This window comes from Plodia interpunctella, chromosome 4, assembly GCF_027563975.2.
Source record: "Plodia interpunctella isolate USDA-ARS_2022_Savannah chromosome 4, ilPloInte3.2, whole genome shotgun sequence".
Classification (NCBI taxonomy): domain Eukaryota; kingdom Metazoa; phylum Arthropoda; class Insecta; order Lepidoptera; family Pyralidae; genus Plodia; species Plodia interpunctella.
Window position 1 is genome coordinate 4,169,569 of NC_071297.1, and position 25,017 is coordinate 4,194,585.

The following is a 25,017-nucleotide window of genomic DNA, read 5'->3' on the forward strand; positions in this document are numbered from 1 at the left end:
TAGAGAGAGCGGAATAAATTTTAAAAGTGCACTGGAGGAATCAATGCAATGGGAACGACGAGCGATGATCCGCCTGCGGGCGGTCAGTGTGTCCCTCCGGCGCGATGTCAACAGTAAGCCGCTCGCTTATCGCAGAGGCTGTCGATAAGGTGCGCGCGCGCAGCCAGTGCCGCAACGCCCGCCGCACCAGCCCACCGCTCTCGCACCGACGCTCTGCACTCTCCTACGGTTTCCAAACTAAACAATTATTCAACGGCTATGAGCCTGCACCGCTGCCGGCTTGTGTTTAATAAACTTTGGTGTTGTGACCTGGGTTGCTTTTCTTTAACCTGTGCGCTCGTATATAACCGAGACAACGGACTACACGTAAGTGCACCATTATAATTTTATTATTAAATATTTCACATTCAGAATTGTAACAACTGCTCAGGTTATAGTTCGCAATACATTATTGTAGTTTACACGTATGTACCTCGCGAGGCTGTTAACCGAAAACGCGGGGCCGATGAAACAAAACAAAAATAAACCGGCACCACTCGCGGAGCCGTCACGAGCTCATGCGGAGCCGGCGGCATGTTTGTTTATTTGCGATCGGGTGCGCGACTCATGTGTTGTTGTACCAAAATCAATAATAATATACATTGTGTATAATTCATTCACAAAATAACCTTCTGCAAATCTCGGCCGGTTTAGACAACAATTTGTTGTAATTTGCGTATTGTAACTGTAGTGTATGAAAAGTGAAATGTTACGTGTATCGAGTCGGTGCATCTGACCGGTGTGTAGTGCAGTGGTGACACCGGCCGTCCCGCGGGCGCGCCCGACCACCGAGCACTGCACGTTTATTTTCTCTGACCTTTCTAATTTTTACTCATCTCGTTTAGGATGAAAATTGAATTGTGAAATCTAGGCCTTTATATTATTGCTGGTTTTACTTTTAATTTGTTTAAAAAAATCTGTGGCATCTAGCTTCATTTAATAGTTTTCGCTTAACGTCGAAGGTGGAGTTTAATACAAAATTCACATTGTTTTTTATAGCACATTTCATGGAAATAGAAACACAACAGCCTATTTTCGAGAAACTACAATAAAATTACTAGCTCTACCTATTTATCTATATCAAAAGCTTACCACCACTATATCAATTTGATCAAATGTTTTAAAAGAGCATCTACACATTTAGGTCAACGAACTATGTGTAAAATCTACAACTTTCTAGGTTTCGTGCCGAACGAGAGCAAGTACCAACTCGTATTTAGTTCAAACTTTCAACTCGTGAAGTACATAATTGTTATTGTATACCTACGACTCATCTAAAATTATCGATATTAATTAACCATATCATAAATATATAACACTTTTTTATAAAACAATGAAATTTAATTATGAGGTATATATAATGGTTTAATTTCAATTTATTAAATAATGAAGACCGCGTTTAATTAATTTTTAAACAGCGACTCTACCTTACTTTATCGAATTTTTAGGACAAAAAAAAACAGTTTTGTTTCAGGAAACCAACATACAATATTTTCAACATCTCTTGTTATATTAGCATAGATTTACGTATTCAAAATTTGACCGCAAATGTGCAGGTAATTTTTTTCAACTAACTTACCAATGTAACTTTCACTAAACACTCAAACAAAGTTACATTTTACATAAATATTAGATATAATACGTAACTAAACTACAAAAACAATTTAATGAGCCTCTGTCTACCTTAAAAATAGTAACAAGTTTTAAAAAAATATCATGAATTATGAAATGAGCAAAATCTATTTTAATTCTTATATTAATTAAACAAATACTATATCAGATTATTATTGATGTAGTGCTTAATATATTATTTCTTAAATATTATGAAATATCCATAAAATAAAATTAAATCTTTGATTGGCCTTTGTTTGTATAGTATTACGAGCTGTTGTCCCGCTGCTTAGCCCGGTAAAAATCAGCCTATGTCACTCTCTACTCGTACTATCTCCACACCAAATATTATATCAATCCATTGCTTCGTTTTGACGTGAAGAAAGGATAAACACACATACTCACTTTCGCATTTATATTAGCCGGATAAGAATAAACAATTGACTCTTCGTTTAATTATCGTTCTAAACAATAAAACATTCATATTTCAGCGGCGAAATGCTTTCGCCTGGTATCGGGTCGCTGAATCAAAACAAGATAAATGAGGTCAATGCTGCCGAGAGATAGAACCGTTTTCCTCTCCTGCGTTTATTTGTCGAAAACTGTGTTAATGGTTTCAACCCATTTATTTAAAAAATTGTCTTCAGATTTGCAGCATTCAATAAAAGTAGGTGTTGTTAGAAGCAAACACTCGTTTGAAGCCGTTCATCAAACTCGTAACCTCTATTTTCATAGAATATTAAATATACTATTTATTGTTCAATACATCTATTGGAGTAAACCATTCGATATAAAATTCTAAACATTTTTTATATTGCTATGAGATCCCACAGCTGGGCGAAAAAACTGCGCTGCATTGTTACCGATTAGTTCACTTCCCTTGGAGATGCAGCTATATGTTACTACTTTCATTTGACCACCTGCTGAATAATGATACAAATCATTCAATACCATTATAAACTAAAAAATAAATAGGCCAGTAACGGGCAGAAACGTTACAAAAACTTGCAATCTTATCACCCATTATTAAGCGCATATTATTCGCAAGCACGTAAACAGCAGAAGTACGGCGAATGGAGCTTTACCTTATTTATCCGACAGTCCAATCTTATTGTGTTGGAGTCGAACAAAACTCGACGAAACTCCGTCACAGTCACAGCTAATGTCGACGTAAATAGAGCGCGAAGTTTCACTTGTAAAAAACTAACACCGTTATTATAAGGTTATTTCTTCGTTACCGTTATCGCTTGAGCATATAATAAGAACGTAATCCATATCTAATTTAATTATAAAGGCTAATCTAAGAAAATAATTATTTTCACAATAAATCAATCGGCGTTCTGATTTGAACATGAAATAATCTAAATATATATAAAACTTTTGCGTTACTGACTGACTGACAGACAACGTACAGCCGAAACTACTAGGCGTAGGAAGCTGAAATTTTGCATGTAGGTTCCCTGGGGAATGTAAGTGAGCACTAAGAGAGGATTTTCGGAAATTCTACCCCAAAGGGGTGAAAATCGTTTATATGAAATGACTTGAAATTTGGATTTTTGTTGTTTACAACAAATCAATGAATACGTGTTTCAGATTTTTCTGAAATATAACCCTCAACCCCTTCAAAAGGGGGGCGAAATATTTTAATCTAACTTAATACCTACAAATTTCAAAATAAAAAGCTGAAAATTGGTAAACACCATTTTGGTACTCTTCACCATTTTTCTTAAAGAATGGAGATTTTACTAAAAAATTCAAATTTTCTAAGAAGCTAGTCTAATACCTATAAAAATGGTGTATGGTGCATGTATTTCAATGAAATCAATATTATTGAAATTTATTCATTGAGAAACCACATCTTATTTTGCTAGATGACTAGCTTTATGAAAATTGTATGATGATAAAAGTGCCATAACAGCGTTCACTCTTGGAAGCAGCTCAATTGGCGGAGATTGCCCATTAAATGTTGAACGCTGTCTTCCCACCGAAGCCAGACCAATCATTCATCTACAATGTACTTTATAAGACAATTTTATACGTCATCATAATTCAAATTGGTAGTTTAATTTAATACTTAAGTTCGAACATTAAAAATTCTATTAATAGTAAGGCATTTTGTTGACGCAGAAACCTTGTTTTTTTTCTCAATCGTGTAATATATAGATCGGGTTTTAATCAAAACACCATAGTATTTAATCGGATGCGTAGTGGTGGTGTCAAATAAACAATACTTTGATTTTGTTTATTTTAACTTTATAAAAATTGCGATAATTTTTTCCAATCATAATAAGTAAATACATTAAAAAGTGTGTATTCCTGTTTCTGTAATTATATTGCAGTAAGTGTGGAAAATTTTATTTGTATAAAATATTTTTCCTATTTACCTATACCTAATAAAACATTAAAACTCAAGTGTCAATCAATACAAAGTGAAGTCAATCACGGAAGTTAGAGTTATCGTTTAGAAATCCAATTCCTTTTTTCATTACTTTAAATAATTTAATATACCAAAGTTGAAAAGAAACTACTCAATCAGCTTTAAATACTCTGACTCATGGAAAGTTCTTGGGAAATAAATCCAGTTTGTGCAATACGATAGGAAGATGAGTTTTGATAAAATTTCACATAGTTAGCAGATAAGATATTGGGAATCTCTATTTTTTCGGTGAGATAGGTGTCTAAATTTAAAGCCTATTTTTATAAAAATGTACATCCATAATGTCTTGACATTTACACAAAGTTTGTTCTTAAAATAAAATAAAATTAAAAAAAAACACTAAAAATTTAGCTAGACAACGTCTACAGTTATCGAATTGTGTCAACCAGTAACACTTAGCTTAGATGTCGTATTTTATCGGTCAATTCGACACTTGAATGGACTAACACACAGACATCACAAATCCAAATTGAGACTAAACCAGTCGCGCCTCCCACATGCCACCACCGTTAGACGCCTCTGCTACCGTGCGACTAACAACTTTCGTAAAGTCACAGTAGACTGGCCATTTTTAGCTCCAAGAACTGGTATCTACAGAATTTTCTGTACAACTATTGAAATTGCAATTACGTACATTTTTCAAATTTAAATTAAGTATTTAATTGGCTTTCAGAGAAATGTTATAATGACACTAATGAAATATTTTAAATTTTATACTAATCAAGGTGACTGTTAATTTTGACTAATAATATGTAACATTAAAGTAGAAGTAGATGACACTTATACATGGCGCTTATGTGTTCATAAATGTTAATTCCTTCAGAATATGCTGTACCTTATTACTGTAACTTTGCTGTACGTTACGTTCTGAGCAAAAAATGATCTATCTATTTAACATTAATATAACTACAACTCATATGGCAAAAACGAAAATGCTTATTTTTTCAATATTCTTTGCATCGCCTATATTCCTATATGTAACATGTCCAAAAGCCATATTTAGGCCATGTTGTTTACACTAAAAGTAAAAATATTTTTTTTATTAGTACCCATAGAATACAGACCATCATAAAATAATTCTGTGCCGATCATATTAGTACCGGTCCACAATACCCAGCCCACTATTTATGAATAAAATTGAAATTAGAACAACTCGTTCTGCTATGCATGTGGTACGGGAGGAAAATTATACATAGGTACTTAGTTTTAAAGTATAGCGTGTGCTTGCCTTTTCTCCTAACTTAAATAATTACTGTCATTAAACCATCCATATGACTCATTACCTCATATAAACGTAACCGGTTCCCACAAAAATAATTTAGGCCGCACGCGCTCATATTCATTTTTTCCTCAAAGATTCCAAACAACTGATTTATGAGGACCGATTGTTCAGTAAGATAATGTATAATAAAATATATTTTATTGCCTGCAGGTGAATTCGAAAGAAATATTTCTTAATATCAACAAATTCGTAAGAAGATTTACAAACTTAAAATTAAATTAACTTAGTAACACTTATCTACAAAAAAGAAATTAAGGACACAATAATAAATTATTACTTTTACAATAATAATCTAACAATGTCATAGAGGTAGCCATATCCAATTTTATCGTCGTTTGAAACAATCCCGATAAGCTACTACTTACGAGTGTTGAGTGTTATTGGTAATTGCTTCTCTAAATATTTATGATATTTTGTAATAATTGATTTACGTATATATAGGCACCTTATAATTACTAATATGTTTATATTTTTCCTTTGTCGAAATTAGAAGTCAATATTTATATTAATTAGCTTTGAAGTTTAGATCCAATTGTAATGCTTTTTTAAATACTATGTAAATGTATCATTAGTTTTAGTTAATTAGCTCAAGTCCATAGGTTCCTCTGCACCATGCAAATGGTGGAAGTCAATGGTGCAGACGGTACAACGGGACAAATAAACATCTCTGAATCAATTTAAGCTGTGTGTTACAACATCAGTAATTAAAACGTAGTTATTGTACCAGGTATAGCTTCAAGGATGGCTATGAAGGAATGGCTCCAGTGGCTGCCGCCGCCGCGATCGCTGCTAGCCCTGTTGCTGGCAGTGGCCGGCTTTAGCGCCCGCCTCTTCGCATCACATTTCACACACTCGCCAACCCTACTCGTCGATGCCTGCCATTCCCTGTGCAGACTTGTGGGTCTTATCACAACCCTTTTAGCATACAAGGTAAGGTCTCACATCTATTCTAAATTATTTGAACCAACCATACATTTCGATGTTATTCATAGTCCAAGCATCTTATAATTATGTAATCGTGTGATTTATGGACACATCATGTTTAAAATTCATAGAAGGCTCGGCTCAATAATATGATAAATAAAAATCTGGTCTAACTACATTTAGCTTTAATTGACTCTATGGATCATTTGAATAAATAGGTTCTTGTTTCTTACGTCTCAAAAATGCAACTTAAAATTATTGCACGATTTAAAAAATATAGTAGGTACTTATGTAAACAGAAACGGATTTGTTTTTTATCTGACTTTAGAGATCCTGACGGATTAAGGATTTTGTATTTTGATGTTTTAAAGTTAGCAAACGATTCGCACTTCTATAAAAGAATAAACGTCAGAGGATTTTGGGGTAAGTAGACACCTAATTTGATTTCAAGTTGTTCTTTTAAATACTCCGTGTGTACCTTACTATACCATAATATTTTTCACAGTACGAAAGAGCAGACGAAGGTGCTGGCAGGGAAGGCCGACTTCGCAACACATTCGGCTGGGCGCGCATCGAGGTGGTAGGACGACTATCCGTCCACGTGCTATTTGCGTCGTTTGCGCTTGCGCTGGTCGTCAACGCGCTGCAGCTCGGCGTGCACTCCTCGCATGGACAACCACCACGATATCCTAAAGTCATTGTTGGAAGCGCTGTCATCGGACTTTTCTTGTACATTATTAACTACATGCTTTTGGCTGGTGAGTAAGAAAGGCGCTTCGTTTCGAGTACTCTTTATTACATAGTCGTAAAACATCTGTAATTATAACTCAATAACAAAATTGTTACGTGTAGGAACACATTAATCAGACGTTATTTTGTTGTTATCCATGACTGGTGTGGTGACCATGCCCCGTCTTAGCAGAAGGACTTTTGCTTGGCGGAAATAACAATTTTTAATTGACCTCGCCCTTAATTTACGTCAACATCTTATATTTTATTTTTATGGTATCTAAATCTATTTTTAAACTGCGGTCTTAAGTTCATAACAAGGATATTTATTAAGTCAGTCAGTCCAGTCGAGCGAAGATGTTCTAGAGCAATAGAGATTGTCTATATATATTATTCGGCTTGGAATTTTCTAAGCGATTGTTTTGATATCTGTGACGAGCAATTTTCGTAACAACTACACGGACACTTATTTTCAAACACTGGCCTGTGTTTATACGGCCCATAATGTAAAACATAACATCTAACATATAGGATAGTCCTACTTCCTGTTGCGACTTGTATTCATTCACTATTTGTGAAGAGATTTTTGTAAGTTCCTCCTTACAAAATCTACTAAATCGATTTCGTTGAGTTAAAACGGGTAAAACATCATGTACTTACTACGAAAATTAAAGATTTATTAAATTTTAATATACTTATAATTGGATATAGAATCAAAAGTTAAAAGTAAATCTGTTCTATTCCTATATTCCTCATCAGACAAATGGCAAGCATGAAATCTCTCCACCAAGGTCAATCAATGTGAGTATTTTGTCATCTGCAGATGCTAAAATACAGAAAATTTGCACAATCCATTCGGATGTACCGACCTACGTGTGGATAAATCCTATAAACCCATAATACCAACAATAAAATAAAAGCTCCTAATTCTAATTAGTTTACATCTAGCACACAGACAAATCCTTCTAGGTTTATATACCTATTAAGCACCTAATGAAATTGTATTGAATGCAGGTCGCGAGTTGAGCTACAGCCGCCGCCTCAGCATGACGGAGGGCGGCGGAGTGGTGCTGAAAACTGGTGCCGGCGAACCTATTCTAGCACATGCACCAACGGATATCGCCAGTAAGTTATATTCATACAATACAATAAAATACTTATTTACAATACTTTATTGCACCAAAATTACAAAAAAAAAGAACAATACAAAGATAAAATAAAAAGGCATAATATACACACATATACATATAATATATATACAAATTTGTAAAAAAAATACCTAAACATACAAATAAATAAAAATAAGTAGGTACAAGTTAGGAGATAGTAGAAAGATAATGTGACTTGACAAGTAGTTTAAATTTGGACAGAGTTTGTGCATTACGGATATCAAGGGGCATTCCAAAGTCGAACAGCTTGAACAGAGAAAGATTTAGAGAAAAATTTAGAATTGTGGATAGGAAATGTAAGTCTCAGTGAAACCGTGCTACGCAGACTACGAGAGGAGCTACTGAATAGATCACTTAGAAATTTAAAACGGTCCTTGAGATATGGAGGGAAATAAGGGTTAAACAACACTGAAAAAAGCACAGATACAATATGCATGTTACGGCGAAGTCGAATGGGGAGCCAGTCAAGTTGGGAGCGGAAGTTAGAGATATGATCGAATTTACGGAGTCCAAAAATGAATCTGATGGCAATATTTTAAAGGCGATCAAATTTGTTCAGCTGTTTTTCAGTGAGGTCAAGGAAACAAGTGTCAGCATAATCAAGAAGAGAAAGAAGAAGGGATTGTGCGAGCGCAGTTTTAGTGTCAATAGGCAAAAAGTTACGAAGTCTTCTCAGTGAACTAAGGGAAACAAAAAGTTTTCTACTAATTTCTTTGATGTGATGTGACCAAGACAAAGTTTTATCAAATACCAAACCCAAATTCTTCACGGAATCGCAGAAGGAAATAACTTCATCATTAAAAATTAGGGGAGGCAGCGAAATCCAATCGATATGAGAAGTAAAGTAAGGACTACCAATAATTCTAGATTTAGTTTTAGATTACATTTACTGGTTTATTAGTCTTTGTTCTTATGACGGAGAATAGGAAAGTGGTGTCAAAGACTGGTTCCAAGAGGAAGCCCAGGTATAGCTTCAGCTTAACAAGCGCGCCGACTGAAATCGCAACTCATGTCAAGGTTTTAGTTCTACTTCTGGCCCTTATTCTGCATAAATTACATCAAATGTACCTGCATGTTTTTGTATAAAAGAAACAAAATTCAGGCGGGTGCCCTTTGATTCGTTTAAAATTATTGTTTCTAATTTCACTTCGTCAAACCTTATTGACCTAAACTTATAATGCACAATTATTTATCTAGTCTAATAGATTTTTCTGCACTTTTATAATTTAGCCTTATAATTGTTAGCTACAATTTTAGAATCTCTATTGTAAGACATCCTAAAATCATTTGGAATTTATTTCTTCAGACTTAACAGTAACCTAGTTTAATAATATTTGACACAATATTCTCATATCAAATGTAGTATGTAACATAGATGTATTATGTCACAATAATTTCGAAATGTACTACAATAGGCTAAAAACTCAAGCCGGACAGCAGGGGGTGAAGGGGGGTGCAGCCCCCATGCACGGGGGGGTCGATAAAAAAAAACATATAGATAACAAACCTAACTGTGTCGGTTAGGTTAGGTTAGTATTATGAACACACCAAGCGGAGCGAGCGAAGCGAGCGGAGCTTCAAACTACCTATGCCAAGTAAAGTTAGGATGGTTAGGTTTGGATATGTGTCCAAAAAGTTAGGTTGGGAAGAGCCTATACTTACTGCATGATGGTAGGTAAATAAAGAAGATTAGGCGTTATACTTTTGTACGTAATTGTTTAGTGCGAAACATAATTAAACCATTATGAATATTAGAAGTAATAAATTATTTGGACTACTGACTAATTTAGGAAGTAAATGAACGGCGATAAAATGTTAGGGGAATCAAAAATAGGCTATACTTAATTAAGAACAATAAAAATGTACGAAAAATTTTTAAGCAAATAGTTTTTGTACCAACCTAAATTAGTAATAAGTACAAACAATTAGGGAAACCAATAGAGACCCAATTCAAACACCAAAAGCGTAAACACGCTTTTCGTATCTAGATTTAGGTATGTCCTTAGATTGATACATACTTATTAGGAGTTTCACTTCCGATAACTTCCGGCTTATGTGAATAATTAACGTTATTAAAAGCAATTTAAGTAGCTTTTTGGCTTGGTATAGATGTGTTTCAAAATACTACATACTATTCTACAGTTGTTTTAAACACCTTTTTAAGTAACCTACTTAAAAAACTACCTTAAAACCAATAAATAATAGGTACTTACCATTGATATGATATCTTTATATTCGCAGTAATAATACTGTACACAACCCATTGTCAGTTTGAATCAATAACACATTGTAAGAAAATTATAATGAATTGGCCTTACTGCAGAGCGAGACTGATAACTTGGAATCTATAACACTTGAGTAAGCAATGATCTTTGTCTGTTAGCCAAACACATTAGCTGCAATATCTTATTCAGTTTATATCTATGACATCTAGATTTCAAGTTCTGGAATCTTTGCAATTCATCTGAAATGTTTGCAATCCTACCAGTAAATACAAAAAAAAATAAGTTTACGTCCACTACCTTTATTCTTTTTAGCACGATCTCACTACTACTAGCGTTACCGGGGCCGTATTTATTTTAAAAAATTAGAATTATATGGTGAATGTTTCCAGGCAGTCTATTCGTGATCGGAGCTGGACTGACGCTGGAGTGGGAGCCTGATGCGGCCAAGATCGCTGATCCAGCACTGTCAGCCGTCGCTGCCATTGTCCTGGTCATCTTTAACTACCCATTCTGTATGTCAATATTACTAACGTTTCTCACAGGTTATGCCCAGTTTATTCCATAAAAGTCCGGCGCAAACCCATATGTAAGTTTTATTTCAGTGGCACTTTTTAGCAAGATATTGCGTAAACCTGAACATGTTTAGAACATAGAACATGCATCGATTGGGCTGTTTTTGTGATGTCCAGTGAGTAATCATACAGAGGAGGGACATGTGGGGCAAGATATTCAATGGAATATAAAAAGTCACAGGTTTGACATCGTCAACGATGCGTGCGTGGTCTAAAGGATGAAGATCGTGCGAAATGGCAACTTTTACGAGTATACCCGACTTTCGGTCCGAAACCGTTGCCATTGTTCCAAATTACATCGTATCACGTTATATGTAGGTATTACGTGTTCGGATTATGGTGCATTAAAGGAACAATTGCAATTACGAAACTGAGTTAACAGTTCTAAAATAAATTTACACAAGCAATTAATTTCTTAGTAAGAAGTTGTAGAAAATATTTATAGATTAAAAATTTATAAATTAGATATCTTTTAAAAATTAAATGGTAAAATCAAAGCAAGGTAACCTTGATTTTTACCCCCAAAAATGATTTTGATATTAAATTTTGATGTAAGACTTGGTGGATTTTTATTATACGGTTCTCCCTCCGCGTATTATTTTATGCCCACAGTCTGTTGACCTTGACATTGTCGTTCTTCCAGTTGATTTGTCTACGAGGCTTACGTGCGCATGGTTGTATTTTTCATAATAAAGTAGGTTTCTGTGATTTCAAGTATGAAAAGTATTTAATAAATTAATTAAGGTGTAAAAGGTAGAACGGGAGTACAAAATTAAGAAACGTTTGTTTGACAGTGCGTTCTGCGGGGTTGGTGCTACTGCAAACAGTGCCAGAGGGGCTAGGCGCGTGTGAGTTGCGCGCAGCGGCGCGTCGGCTGCCTGGCGTGTTGGCCATCCACGAGCTGCACGTGTGGCAGCTGCACCGCGATAGAGTGGTCGCTACAGCGCACGTGGCTTACGCCTCGCACAAGGTTGGTAATGGTTGCTGATGCTGCAGCCGGGGCTGACGTGCTGGCCATCCACAAGCTACGTGTCAGCCGCGATAGGATCAGTTCTCAACGAAGAAACTTCTCAAATGCTCTGCGCAAAAATGTTTTTTGTCACGCATCTAATACAATAAGACTGACGATGATGACGAAAAGCTTACGTCAAATAAAAATTTGTAAAAACTAATTTGCATTTAGAGCATATCTCAAACATACTTTTACTGAATACCTACTAATACTATAGAGGTACCTATGTAGATGTGAAAAAGCTTAGGTACCAACTGGGGAATAGGTACCTAGATACGTCAAGTGGTTACACGGGTTTCGTTTGTATTATTAAAGTATTAAGATACGGCAGTACATAGATAAGATATCGAGACACAATACTGAAATAATATTCGATTGTCCTTTGTTAATAAATAGACGACGTATTATTACATGATATAACTACCTACCTCATCATCATAAATCGAGCTTCTATTTGCCTAGATATTTCAATTTCTTAAATTGCTCTATCTATTGTTATTTGTCCTGTGGAAGGACTATTAACAAACTAGCTACTTTAACTGAAATCGTTAATGCTTATAAATTCATTTCCATCAGTAATTTTAATATCTCAACCCAAACGCTGGAATCCCGTCCGTCCATATAGGAGATGTTTAAATAATAAATTACTTCTATTATTTCTAGGATTATTTGCACAGTGCAACACTGGTGAGCGATCTATTCAAACGCTACGGGATCGGCCTAGTCACTCTGCAACCCGAGTTCAACCTTGCTTCTTTTGCTGGTAAGTTCTGCAAATGTCCATAGATCATAGAATTGAAAAACCATATAACAAAAATCATATCGCTACACTGCTACTTCATGATATGACCAAACGTGATCATATCATAATAGTTATAAATATTATCCATCGTTGCGAAGTGCTGATACCGTATTTGTCCGCGTTATAATGCGCCAGTTGAAGAGAAAGTGAAACATCTGATCCTTAAGGCCAAACATTATATTTTATGCCAGCCCATATAACTAGTGTTAATTAATCTAATTTCTTTTAATACAGGTACAGAAGAAGAAAAGAAGGCTAGCATAGACCTGGCAAACATAGCCTGTTCAAGCCCCTGCGCCAAGGAGTGCACAGCGCGGCGCTGCTGCGACTCGCCCGTCAAACCAGCCATAACACAGGCCTAGGACGTCGTGGAAGATCCTCTGGAAGGTTGCTCAGCCGCATGTGTTCCCTAATAACTACAACGAAGGGTATACATACAATACTTCGTCTAAATTAGTTAAATAATGTAACGTTGTCTGACATCGTACATGACCAGGGTGCTTTGTTTTGTAAATATTAATAGTAAGTGACCTCACCCATTCTGTTATAAGTTTATTAGCTACGAGTAGGTCTAGGTATAAACGTAACCAAAGAAGCATTATCCGACCGTTGCCGTGAATTTTCTAATCGAGGTTGATAATGACAGAGCATTCAACTGCAGGTGAAAGTAGATTATGAAGACATGGTTAATTTCCTCGTTATGTCATTCTAAGCCTCGTATATAGTGTATAGGTATGGTTACAGAATAATGTTCAAATGAGCAGTGACAACGTAATAACAGGGAACTATTGTCGAAACAATTGTTGATACCATTGTTCGGAAAGTTGTCAAGCTTTCAACGATTAAATAAGTGAAATCTAAACAAATATCTCATTAAAAGATGTGTAGATCAGGACGAATTGAATTGAAAATATCTTCCATGTAACCCAGCTTACGACCGTCCCACAAAAGAAAGACTCTAACTAAAGATAAAAATTAATTAGCAGAGTAGCTAAGCTAACTTGAAAAAAGCAATATGAATGACTTCGCAAAGAGATCGAAACAGGGTACCTGTAACTAATAGACTAAACATATACTATGCTCAATATGTTACGTATAGGATACGTAGCGTGACATATAATAAGGATATTAGAAATAAATGATGATACGGTTTGGCTTAAGAGGAATATGAGCCCCAGTTGAGTTGTTGCAAAAGCATATTAATGGTATAGCTGCATTTTGTTTTGATAATAACGCTGATTGGTGTACAAAGAGACTGTGATGTTCCTAGACAGTATTATCTTAGGGCAGCTAATTAGGCAGGGTCAATATTTATAGTTCTACGTGTAAATTAAATATCATTACGACAAATACACATACCGCTATCATAGATATAAGTGTTTTCTGTACAAAGTTTTGTTAATAATCGATAGTTATAATGAAATAAATCATTCTAACAAAATAGTGTAGCATTTGTTTTGTTAACTCAAAATATTAATGAAACTTCATCCGTTGTGCCTAATATCTTTATTTCAAAGTTACTACAGCATTCACACTTCAATACCCTATCACCAAAATCTTTTTCAAAAATGCAAAGTATGACATATATAGATGACAAACATGTGATAGGGATATATCTCGTTCCAGTTATACATTTATTAAATAGGAAAAACTTTATTAATATGGAAAATTCGGGAAAACCCTTGTAAAGTGCTACTGAACATGATTATAAATTCAAATTCTTACTACAATATTATTGTCTTAACACTAATTAATCGTGAAAGGTAATTCTAATATTCATCGTAATTCGGATTATCTGTAAAAGTTAAGTGTGTAGTTCCGTTGAGCGGGCGGCAGGCGGAAGGGCGACAGGCGCGGCTGCGCACGAGCCTACGACAGGCTCTTCCAGCCCCAGACGCCGGGCGCTGAAAGGAATCACCGGCTTGTACACATACCTACCTTTAATATGTTTATAGGACAGGTGGGAAAACGAGCGATGATCTCTACTGAGCTGGTACTACTAGCTACTGAGTACGGTTAAGTCTATGTCCAGTGCGCATATTAACGTTTGTGTTGGGCATAAAGCGCGGACCTTTTGTTTTAATGTCATGACTGGTCCTCACTATTAAGTGAACAAAGAAACAGAAACCTATATATAGCTACCCGTAATGCTACGCTTAATTACTCAATTTTCCTGTTCTTGCCCGTTTTGAAACCTGTCCTAGAGACAAAATGTTGCCTAATTGAAGTTGCAAGTTGAGCAAGCAAAAATGTAAATTTATTTAAAAAAAAACAATAAACAAATAGTAGTATAGTAACAGAGACCATACATACATTTCAAATTGAGAACTGAGTCACGTATAGCATACATCAATTTTCATCAAATGCGTCACACAGTAATGTACATACTGTTTGTACGTCCAATTAATCTAGAATTCAGCTAACCAAACAATTTCATACTTTCATGGCAACTTCGAATAAGCATAACTTATTATATTTAAAACCAATGGTAATAATTTCGACAACATTCAAGCCTCAGACACATTTAGACAAGTGACAAAAAATATACAAATTAAAAACTTACTGGGATGAATATCCCCGAGAAAGCCGGCACACTAGTGCTGTAACAGCTAGCAGACTTACCAGGACCAAGCGATAGTTGTGTTTGAAAGCGACGTCGCAATCCCCGACACAGTCGCTCCACCCGAGCCACGGGCCCGTCTCGCAATTCTCGTCCTCTACTCTCAGTGAATAATTGAAAATAAAGACATGTAATCAAAATAATCGGAAATTCCAAATTAATACATTCAGGTCATGCAACAACTTAAATAGCGCTAATTATACGAATATAGCGGGAAGTAAGGCAGATAGATGCTTGGCAATTTTAAATGGTTTACTTAAAATATTTATCTTACAGCCCCTAGATATGGCAGAACAAGTAATTCAGAATTACATGGAATATCGATAGGACGAAAGTAACACCTGAGCTCAGTACTACCTTGCACCGTTGGGACGTCGTTTTGAATGACCTCGTTGTTAGCTGTCGGCTTCACAGTTTTCAACTTTTTAGGCGGAATCTCCGTTGTAGGTGGTGCCATACTTGTACCTGTCAAATGTTTCCTGCGTAAGTATATTATGTTATATTTAATAAGAAGTTTCTTTAATAACGTATACGTATACTGAGCTCCATTGCTACGTTGCACTCCGTCGTCTTCCGCTACATTGACGTCCGTCGACGGATCATCGCATAATAACGCATAAATTGTATGGAGATTCGACACGTCGGGTACGACGCACGTCAATGTAAAAACTCATGATAAACAACGAAGCACAACATAAAGACAAACGAGCCGCAACGCGCTACGTCGACGCAACGTAGCAATGGGGCCTTATTCAGTATAATAATAATAAATCTTTATTTCATACCATACCAGAGCTACTCTTCTATAAAACTTTTACAATTAACAAACTTTCATATTATCGTTTGAGCAATTTTCTTCTTTATAAATCAAAATCGCGGTGCCTTGGCGTCACTCGTTTTAATTATAAGATTAAACACACTTTTATGTTTTATTCCAGATTATATTCCACCCGTGGGCCAAATTTTATGTTAATCGATTCAGCAGATCTTGACTTATAAATGATGTCACCAGAAATGTTTTTTCAATTACTTAAAATATTCATATTTATTAACAACCTTACTCATTTATCAAAAAGAAATCTAGGGGAAAGATATAGTTCAATGACACCTTGTCCTGAATTATCAGATACTGAGCGATATTGAAGCAATATTTATAAATATTATCGCTTGATATATAATCGGTAAAGAAAGTTATCAGTTTTACAATATAATAATGGAAAATTTCAATAATTATATGTAAAACCTGCTATCTGAAAGAACTGTTATTTGAGGATTAAATATAACTACATATATCGGTCACTTTTGTACATTTAAGTTTTATAAACTATATGTAAATGTAAATTTACACAGATAAATTCGTTGAAATCTATGATCGTCTCATATGTTTCTCGCAAGTTTCTCGTTTACGAATATCACAAATCCAACGCAAAGGTATTGTACTTTTCTCCATAAAAATAAATATATGCGTTTCTCACGATGTCCATAGTAGGAAAATATTTTTTAAATAAATTGTTTATCAGGAACCTACACACTTACTAATTGTCAAGTTATTAACCGTTGCCGACGTTTATCGTTTGTTTCTCGCAGCGTAAAACTGTCAAAGTTGAAGCAAATATTCAGTAATTATACCTACACAAACACTTTTACGCGTTAAATTTTAAATTATGTAATTTTCTCTCAAAAAACTACAAACCATTGGCAAACCGGAACGACTTTTACTAAGAAGAAATGCCGAGAGAAACTAATGTAAACAATGTAGGCTACATACTTGTGGTAGTGGACACATTGCGGTCTGTTTTACAAGCGGCGATGCAGTCATTCCAATTGCGGAAGTTGTTGGCGTTCCCACCGCACCCGGTGTATCCGAACGGTTCGCACGTGTTGGTCGCGGCGTCGAAAAACCAACGTTCGGTGTACCCCCGGCACGGACCTACCATCAACGGCAGCTTGCACACCTCTGGAAATGTCACAAATTCATTGTTTCAATTTGGAAAGATGACCATCAGTTTTTCGAAGACGTCACAGAAAGACTTCGCGTATAAAAAACTAACTAGTTAAGTCAAATTTTTATTTTCATAGACTGTAACTAACCCGGCGACACGTGGCCGCAGCTGCCGTCTTCACCATCACACAGCGCCTCCTGCTGGTTCAGCGTGTGTTGGCAACGAGAAATATGCTCTTGAGCCAAACGATGCACTTCGGGATCCGCGATACTCATGTTTTCCGGCAAACTCTAAAATTTCATACAAATTTCATTAACTTTACATTTATCAAAAATCAAGCACAGCTTCAACTACAACACCTTCAACAACAACACTCAACAACACAATCGAATATTTTGAGGGAATGCAGATTATTTAAAATCGTCGTTTACAAAATTGTAAGAAATACAATAAGATCTGACAATCACATTCATCCGCTCCATCATTCACAAAGTTACAGTAATAATAAAAAAACAAATCAGACAATAACATTCGCACTGCTTGCACAACAGTTAGGTACGAGTATAATGCACGATAAACAGATGAGATAAAATATATAATATACAATACTAAGCATAAGAATGTGAAACTCCCGCTGAAAACTGCCCTTATTGAAGTGCACAATATGTATATGAATATATTCATATACATATTGTGCACTTCATAAAGATGGCAGCTTTATTATATATTTTAAGATGGTTATCTCTATGGTAAAGGCATAGAGTTGCAAGAACTGTGGATGTGGTATAAGATCTGAACAAAATTACTTATTCTGTCTATTGAAATTACAAACAAAAATATTTTTGGTGACCACTTAATTAATTAACACAGTCGAAAAAGTTGTTATGTGTGCATATCTACATAATGAAACCACATAGCTGTTAAAAGAGTAACAAGGCGAGTATACCATATTGCGCAGTTGGTTAAACCTGCGCTGCCACTTGTGGAGCAAGATGCGCAGGATCTCCTGCTGCACGTGGAAGTCTCGCGAGAGGTAGAAGCGCGTGCGCAGGCGCCGGCCGCGGCCGCAGCGCGCCGAGCACGGCGCCCAATCGCCCCACGCCGACACGCGGCACGGGCCGTGCGTCTCATCCTGCGAATATCAAAGTCAACCCATTTTTTCAAGATTTAGGCTCTTTTTCACGTCATATCTTAAATTAAACACTTATCAAAGCATACATACATACATTTCGGGACGACCACAACTATGATACTGCTACCATTATCATAACAATATTATCACCGTTGTTCGAAGATTTTGTTAAATTCAAAACAACTGCCAGCGTTGACAATGTTATTAGGGTTGTCACAAAATAAAAAAGTAAAGACGTTATATGTAATGTAATATAATGTTGATTTCGCTCCCGACGAATTATACAAAGCATAGGAGCAACGAGGAGGCCGTCGCCAAATAAAATATTCGTTTTCAGATTTTATTTCATGTCATGATTTTTCTATTAAAAAAATTTAAAAAATTATTAATTATTTAAAAACATGCGTATATAACAAAACCATTTAAAATTGTATTATAGCCATTTATATTGTATAATTGTATGAAATAACTCACTCTATAGAACCAATCCATGATCGCAGCGGTGGTGTTAACTCTGGCTGGCCTGGAAAGAATGTCTTCTGGTTTGTAAGACAAAAACACTATTCGCTGGGAATCATGACTTGAGGAAGAGTGTATTTAAGAAATAAATACTCTCAATCGCAAAGATAATACTTTTGTATGAGATAGTTGAAGTGGTTGAGTCTCAAATTATTCGCGCAATACTATTCACACAGATATAGAATATTGCAGTCTTACTACAAAAATATTTCAAACACACTACAAACTGACAACTACAAAATATCATTGAAGTACGTGACCACGGAATGAATCCACCTACGGAGGTTTGTAATATGTGTTTAGGAGTAGAGCGTTTTACATTGTTTAAAATATTTCTGTGTTAAAACAGATTTTAGGACATACTTGTCACAAGGCCCAGCTTCGCACGGCATGGCCTGACTGAGCACAGTAGAAGCGCGATATCCAATATGGCAGCGTTTGAATGCGCGCGGCGCTATGTAATGGCGGGTGCGCGCGCGCACGCCGCAGCCCTCGCACGGCGACCACCCGGACCATGGCGACAATGCGCACGGGCCAGTCGACTCCGCTGGGTCCGGCTCGTACTCAGATACGGCCCTGGAATTATAGCCATCCCATAAAACCACCATCAGCTAGTTAATAATAAATAGGTAGTGTTCGATGCTTCTTCCCGAATATGTATAGAGTGAGCTTCTGAGTACGTATTAAGTGCGTAGCTTGCTTGACTGACCTGCAGTGCATCCTGGGGCCGTAGCAGCGGCGGTAGTCGGTCAGCGGCGCGCGGCACGCCTCGGCGTAGGCGCGCGCCGGCCACACGTAGTGCCGCTGGCGGGACGCGCGCCCGGCGCCGCACGACACGCTGCACGCGCTCCACGGGCCCCACGCTAACGTCGCACACGCACCACCGCTCGACTCTTTGGCGTGCTCGTTTTCTATTTTCAAATTTATTTAGTGTAGACCATCTCGTCAAGTTAAGAATCTTATCTCAGTAAATTTGGACCTACATCCTCGAGTCCTACACAATAATGGTACCTATATAATAAATAATTATATAGATTAAACATCACGTGATGTGATGAATTGTAAGACATATTTTTCATATCCTGGCTATATCTATTTGGTCTAATGGTTGACTAATAGAGAATATATGCCACACGGCATACATAATTTGTACATACATATTTTTTAATTGTTATTAAATAAAATTATAACTACCAGCAGCGTCACAGCTTTTCTCATAAAGTCGGAGCCTCGTAAGCCGTAAACGAGCGAAGGGCCTCATCTCATTGGTGGTGCTGAAGAAAGGAGACTTCACATCTTTCGGCCAATCAGGACGCAGCGCGCGAACCGGTGCCACAGGGCTTGTAGGCTGACCATGTGCCTGAGATAAATAATTGAAGAACCAACATCTGCTACGAAACTCTAAAAAGGAAATTTGATAGAAAACTGATACAATCTGGCTGATAAGTAATGGCTGCAGCTCCACCCACAGTAACCATGTGAAGACTACGAGTAATCTATTTCATTTTTTAAGGTTCACAAAACTGACATGACACAGTAAGAAGCAAAAGAGATAAGCTTGAAAACTTTTGAAAGTAACAAGTCTTTTTCAAATTACAATAAAATTGGCCTAACGGTTCAGCCGTGATAACTAGACAGACATATCGCATTTTTAATATGAATGCGGAGGTATGGATCTAGCTAATTATTCATCCATCGTATCATCTTACCGTATAAGTTATACCACTATCAGTTCCGGCATCATACGGGTAGAGCGGAAGCGTGGCAGAGTTGCTCCACGTGCAGTTAGCGTTGCAGAGCTCCAAGGCCGAAACTCCCACGAACCAATCAGGAGACGGCGCCAGTTTCGACGCTAGCGACACCAGGTGATGTTTAGCGTCGACGCGGAACACCGCAAAGGTATTGGGAATGCCCGCCCCGGCCACTTGTTGCCAGGATATGCCACGTGCTTTTATTATGGTGCGAATGTGGTCACTCTGAAATTATGTCCTAATTTAGTGCTCTTATATATCCCGTTGTAATGTAGTGGTAAATTAAAATGTATACAAAACAAACTATAAGCAAAATATATAAGCAATCCTATGAATTCAAATATCAATTAAAAGTCTATACTTAGTTTAGATACTAATCTGGAAAGACATGGAAGGCCTACGCCGCGTAGTATAGTGACGCATAATTTCTCGCAATGGATATTGGTAACCAATAAATGCAACGAGCCTTATTTACATTCTGAAAACACCGGATAATGCTATATGGTAATTTTAAACTTGGAACCTCAGCCTTGAGTTCCTTCTCGAGCGCGGTGGTGGCGCCATCATTGGCCAGGCGGCGCAGTCCTCCGCTGGCCGCACGACCCTCCTGCCACACGCGATACTGCGCAGTGTGAGACGCGCCGATCACATCTCCAAAGTGCGCACGCGCACCCTCTGGCGGGAATTCGCGCGGGTGCGTGTTACGAGACCACAGCCCTTCGAATACCACCTTAGAAATACACGAATATAATTAGAAAATAAAATATTACAGTAAACTTAGAGGTAAACTCAGCTATGAGTTGCGAAAGTTGAAAGCGACGTGTTGCTCTTTACGGGCTAATTGAGAGGTTGCTAGCCTATGAGAAAAATCTCCTTTTGTTTGTTTTGTTTTGTTACTTTTGTAATCTGCATGAGAAGAGAAGCTGCTAGCATATTATATGCAAGAGTTCGTGCACTAGGTGAACTGCATGTAACTGTATATCATAACTAGATTACTGATGTTCCACTGTTCGTGTTCCATATTCACGGCTGTCGTAATGGATAGAACAGTAACAGACATTCTGTACACGCAACGTATCGGAATCAACTGAGCCCCAACTCAGCGGTACGTCTCTTATATAGCAGGTAATGAGGCAGGTGGTGAGGATGCCCGTAACATTACCCACAGGCATACACTGCACTGCACTTGAAAGAATGGATTAATGAATGAATAAACTACACTATGTTTTTCTTTCACTATCATACATGAAAGTACATAGTTTGAGGAACATTACCAACTTGACACAATTTGCTGTTTTTCTATGAAAATCTATAAAATCGCTATGTAATACGATACAAACCTCGTACTTAGCTTCATCACAAGCGCAGCAGGGTTCCACGATGGGCGGCTGGCGTGCGAAGCTGGCGGGTGCGACGGGTGCGGGGCAGATCTTGCGGGCTAGCACCGATGGTGAACCGGAGTCAGCGGGACTTGCGCGTGCGCACAAACGAACGCACGCGTCCGAACCGTTAGGGGGAGCACTCCAAATCACCTGAACATTAATTATTTAAGGCATTATTCAAAATGCCTACTTATGTGGAAAAATTATAAGTATATGAAAATATTATCATGCCTGTTTCCCACGGCAGGCGGTGACTACCACTTGCTTCTGGACAATTATACTAAAATAGTGTTTCTGTGAACATGAACTTTTTTAATTAATATGACTATGACGTTTTATGCGTTACAGTATGAGGTGGTGGACGTACTTAGCTTTTCAACAATTCTAACGTCAGAAATGTTAAATAGGAAAATATTTTGCTAAATCCCACTAGTACATATAAAATCCCACATGTAGTTATAAAGTAAATACCAGTATGGTTACAGCAAGGGCAACAAATGTTATACTGGAAACCAAGTTCACTAAATTGTTCAAATCATGAAATCAGCACAATCAGTATCGACGTCATAATATTGAGTTGAATACCTGAATGTCAGTCTTGGGATGAGCAGTAGCATTAGTGACAGCTGGCTGACAGCCTTCGAAGGACTTGGTTTGAGCGTCGTAGGACTGGAACCCGCCGAGCGCTGGCCCCGCGGGGGTCTTAACAGTGGAGATTTCAGTCGCAGTCTGTGGTTCCTCATCGGTTTCCGCCCATATTGTGAACCCAACGAATGGTGTAAGTCCACGACCGACATCCACTCCTTGTAGGGATACTAAAATGTCGAATTCAAATTAATGAAAATTTATCATCCCAATTTACAAAATAAAAATATCTTTAAAAACGTTTTCAGAGTAACGTTTACCGTCGACAAATTACTGTACACTCTACGAGAAGGGTAAATTGTATGTAGCATAGATATGCTACGATTTTTAAGAGCTACGAAATGGTACCAATGTCACGCCATAAATTTCATTTTGTTCTACGACGGCTACGACGAAGCGATGCGTTTGTAGCAATTCAGTAGGTCATGTTCTGTGGTCATGTTTTATTTTTTTCCCGGTATGGGAAGATATTTATAAATAGTATTTATCGAGTATAATCGTTATTTGTATCTATTTATACCTGCGAGTACTTCTTTATCAGCTAATTGGCCACCAATAAGCACTGCAATTAACAACTATATTTTAACATCAAAACATCTAAACGAAACATTGATTTTACCAGTGTACAATTCCCCGGGTAGAAACAGATCGGGTTCCCCTGCAACGGTGAGACGGTAAGCGGTATCAGTTGGCTGCGCGTGCGCCGGGGCTCGTTCGCAAGTGGGCGTCGTCGCCGTCGCCAACGCGGCCAGAATAAATATCACGCCTAAATACAAAATAAAACACAGCCTAATTTGAGAGAAAACTCGAAATTACAATATTATAGGTAATAATAGTAATTAGTTGTCCATATCCATATCTGAAGTTTTGCAGGCAATATATTGTATACTGTACCTACCTATCAAATGATCAAATGCCCCGGTAATTATTAGCTTAGTTAGTGCTAATTTTGCACACAAAAATATAAGTATAATTCAAAATAGGCACGGTGCGCAAATGAAAGACGTGGCCTGTTTTGTGATAAGCAATTTAAGATCTCCACGCGATCAAATGTATCTACTCGTAATTCAGGTACAGGTACCAGACCCACAACAAACCGCGTGTTCAAAGTTTCGTAAAGAAATGCCGCCTCAAGTAGGCGCCAACTTTACTACATACCTACACAAAACTTTTGAAAGACAGAAAGAGAAAAAATGAAACAAAGTCAGAGCTTTATTTAAAGAAGAGAGGAAAGAATTATTGAACAACAAAGAGTTTCATCATTCAACAAACTCCAACCACAAAGATTAATCAATCACGATACCGCGCTCTGTACCTAGGCACAGCCTAGCGTCATAAGACAAAACTAGGTCACGCAGTCAGTTTGCTCTCCAAAGATTATTGCTCTCAAATTCTAGAGCTAATTTATTTATATCCGCGTATTTACAGGTAGGTACCACAGAACGGCGCAAGGCACTTAATTTTAAAACCTACTAAGATAAAGTCCGTGAAAGTGGCATGAATGATTTTTTTTCAGTAATAGGCACTTATTAAAACAAATGCTTATTTTATAAATCTTCATCTAAGTGTATTTTAAATATTAGTATAATAACTATAATCTACTTTTATCTGGATTTTTGTTAAGAAGTAGTGTACTCTCTTTAATTTATGAAATACATATAAAAAGTTAAAAAATAAATGGTTAACTATTGATTGTATATATAGCTGGGACAACAAAGTAAAATTCGCAATTTCGCTATCCCTGGAAATATTTAATTACATCTGAACGAACTTAAAAAAGAAAGGTTACCAACCTACTCGTAGCTTATTCATTTTGACAGTTTAAATTTTAAAGTGCAACTTATAACATGTTTTGATTAATACATTTATTTTATTGTCATTGAAAGCGCATTTATTAGCGTAAACGTAATTTAAATATTGTGGGCGGTGTGAGGTGACGGCCGCCCGCCCTACGCGCCGTGTCAGACTAGCTAGGGCTAGGTAACTCAGGGCTCTGCAGGACACGCGGGGTCCGATTTCCCCGCGACCCCGGGAACAGACACCGGACACGCTCAATACTCTCGTATGCACATAAATCAATTGCACCTGATGCAATCGCTGCGTGACTGCGTGAGACGCCCATATTTTAAACAAAGGAGTAAACTCGAAACGCTACGTAGGACATAGCATTTAGCATTATTTTATTGAAATCGTCGTCGTTTGATTTTAATTTTTTAGATGATC

At 37.1% G+C, this 25,017-nt stretch overlaps 3 protein-coding genes across 4 annotated transcripts in view; 2 read left to right on the forward strand and 1 right to left on the reverse strand.

The window, feature by feature from the left end:
- The window catches only part of LOC128669119 (neurogenic protein mastermind-like), a 120,890-nt gene that overhangs the window by 32,303 nt on the left and 63,570 nt on the right, over nt 1-25,017 (forward strand). The gene's annotated exons all lie outside the window — the stretch shown is intronic.
- On the forward strand, nt 48-14,243 carry ZnT77C (Zinc transporter 77C). Its single transcript, XM_053743634.1, has 8 exons — nt 48-366; nt 6,097-6,299; nt 6,799-7,051; nt 8,037-8,147; nt 10,806-10,928; nt 11,783-11,958; nt 12,664-12,763; nt 13,037-14,243. The coding sequence occupies exons 2-8, from the start codon at nt 6,111-6,113 to the stop codon at nt 13,162-13,164; spliced, it is 1,080 nt and encodes a 359-aa protein (XP_053599609.1). The 5' UTR covers nt 48-366; nt 6,097-6,110; the 3' UTR covers nt 13,165-14,243.
- On the reverse strand, nt 14,294-24,797 carry LOC128669113 (spondin-1-like). Of its 2 annotated transcripts, XM_053743609.2 has the most exons (16): nt 24,588-24,797; nt 23,414-23,560; nt 22,735-22,964; nt 22,108-22,299; nt 21,291-21,497; nt 20,726-20,992; nt 20,211-20,376; nt 19,726-19,927; nt 19,380-19,592; nt 18,972-19,020; nt 18,312-18,497; nt 17,514-17,655; nt 17,191-17,379; nt 15,780-15,887; nt 15,425-15,519; nt 14,294-14,706 (listed from the first exon to the last, which is right to left on the reverse strand). In XM_053743609.2, the coding sequence occupies exons 1-16, from the start codon at nt 24,604-24,606 to the stop codon at nt 14,572-14,574; spliced, it is 2,547 nt and encodes an 848-aa protein (XP_053599584.1). In that variant the 5' UTR covers nt 24,607-24,797; the 3' UTR covers nt 14,294-14,571. The 2 variants fall into 2 exon arrangements, with proteins under 2 accessions (XP_053599584.1, XP_053599585.1); XM_053743610.2 differs by lacking the exon at nt 15,425-15,519.

Coding starts and splice junctions, on each gene's coding strand:
- LOC128669113 (XM_053743609.2), bottom strand. Junction 19,928..20,210: donor GAAAAGCTGTGACGCTGCTG/GTAGTTATAATT, acceptor ATTTGAAAATAG/AAAACGAGCACGCCAAAGAG. Junction 15,520..15,779: donor CGACGTCCCAACGGTGCAAG/GTAGTACTGAGC, acceptor CACTGAGAGTAG/AGGACGAGAATTGCGAGACG.
- ZnT77C (XM_053743634.1), top strand. CDS start 6,111: ATGGCTATGAAGGAATGGCTCCAGTGGCTGCCGCCGCCGCGATCGCTG. Junction 7,052..8,036: donor TAACTACATGCTTTTGGCTG/GTGAGTAAGAAA, acceptor TATTGAATGCAG/GTCGCGAGTTGAGCTACAGC. Junction 11,959..12,663: donor TGGCTTACGCCTCGCACAAG/GTTGGTAATGGT, acceptor TATTATTTCTAG/GATTATTTGCACAGTGCAAC.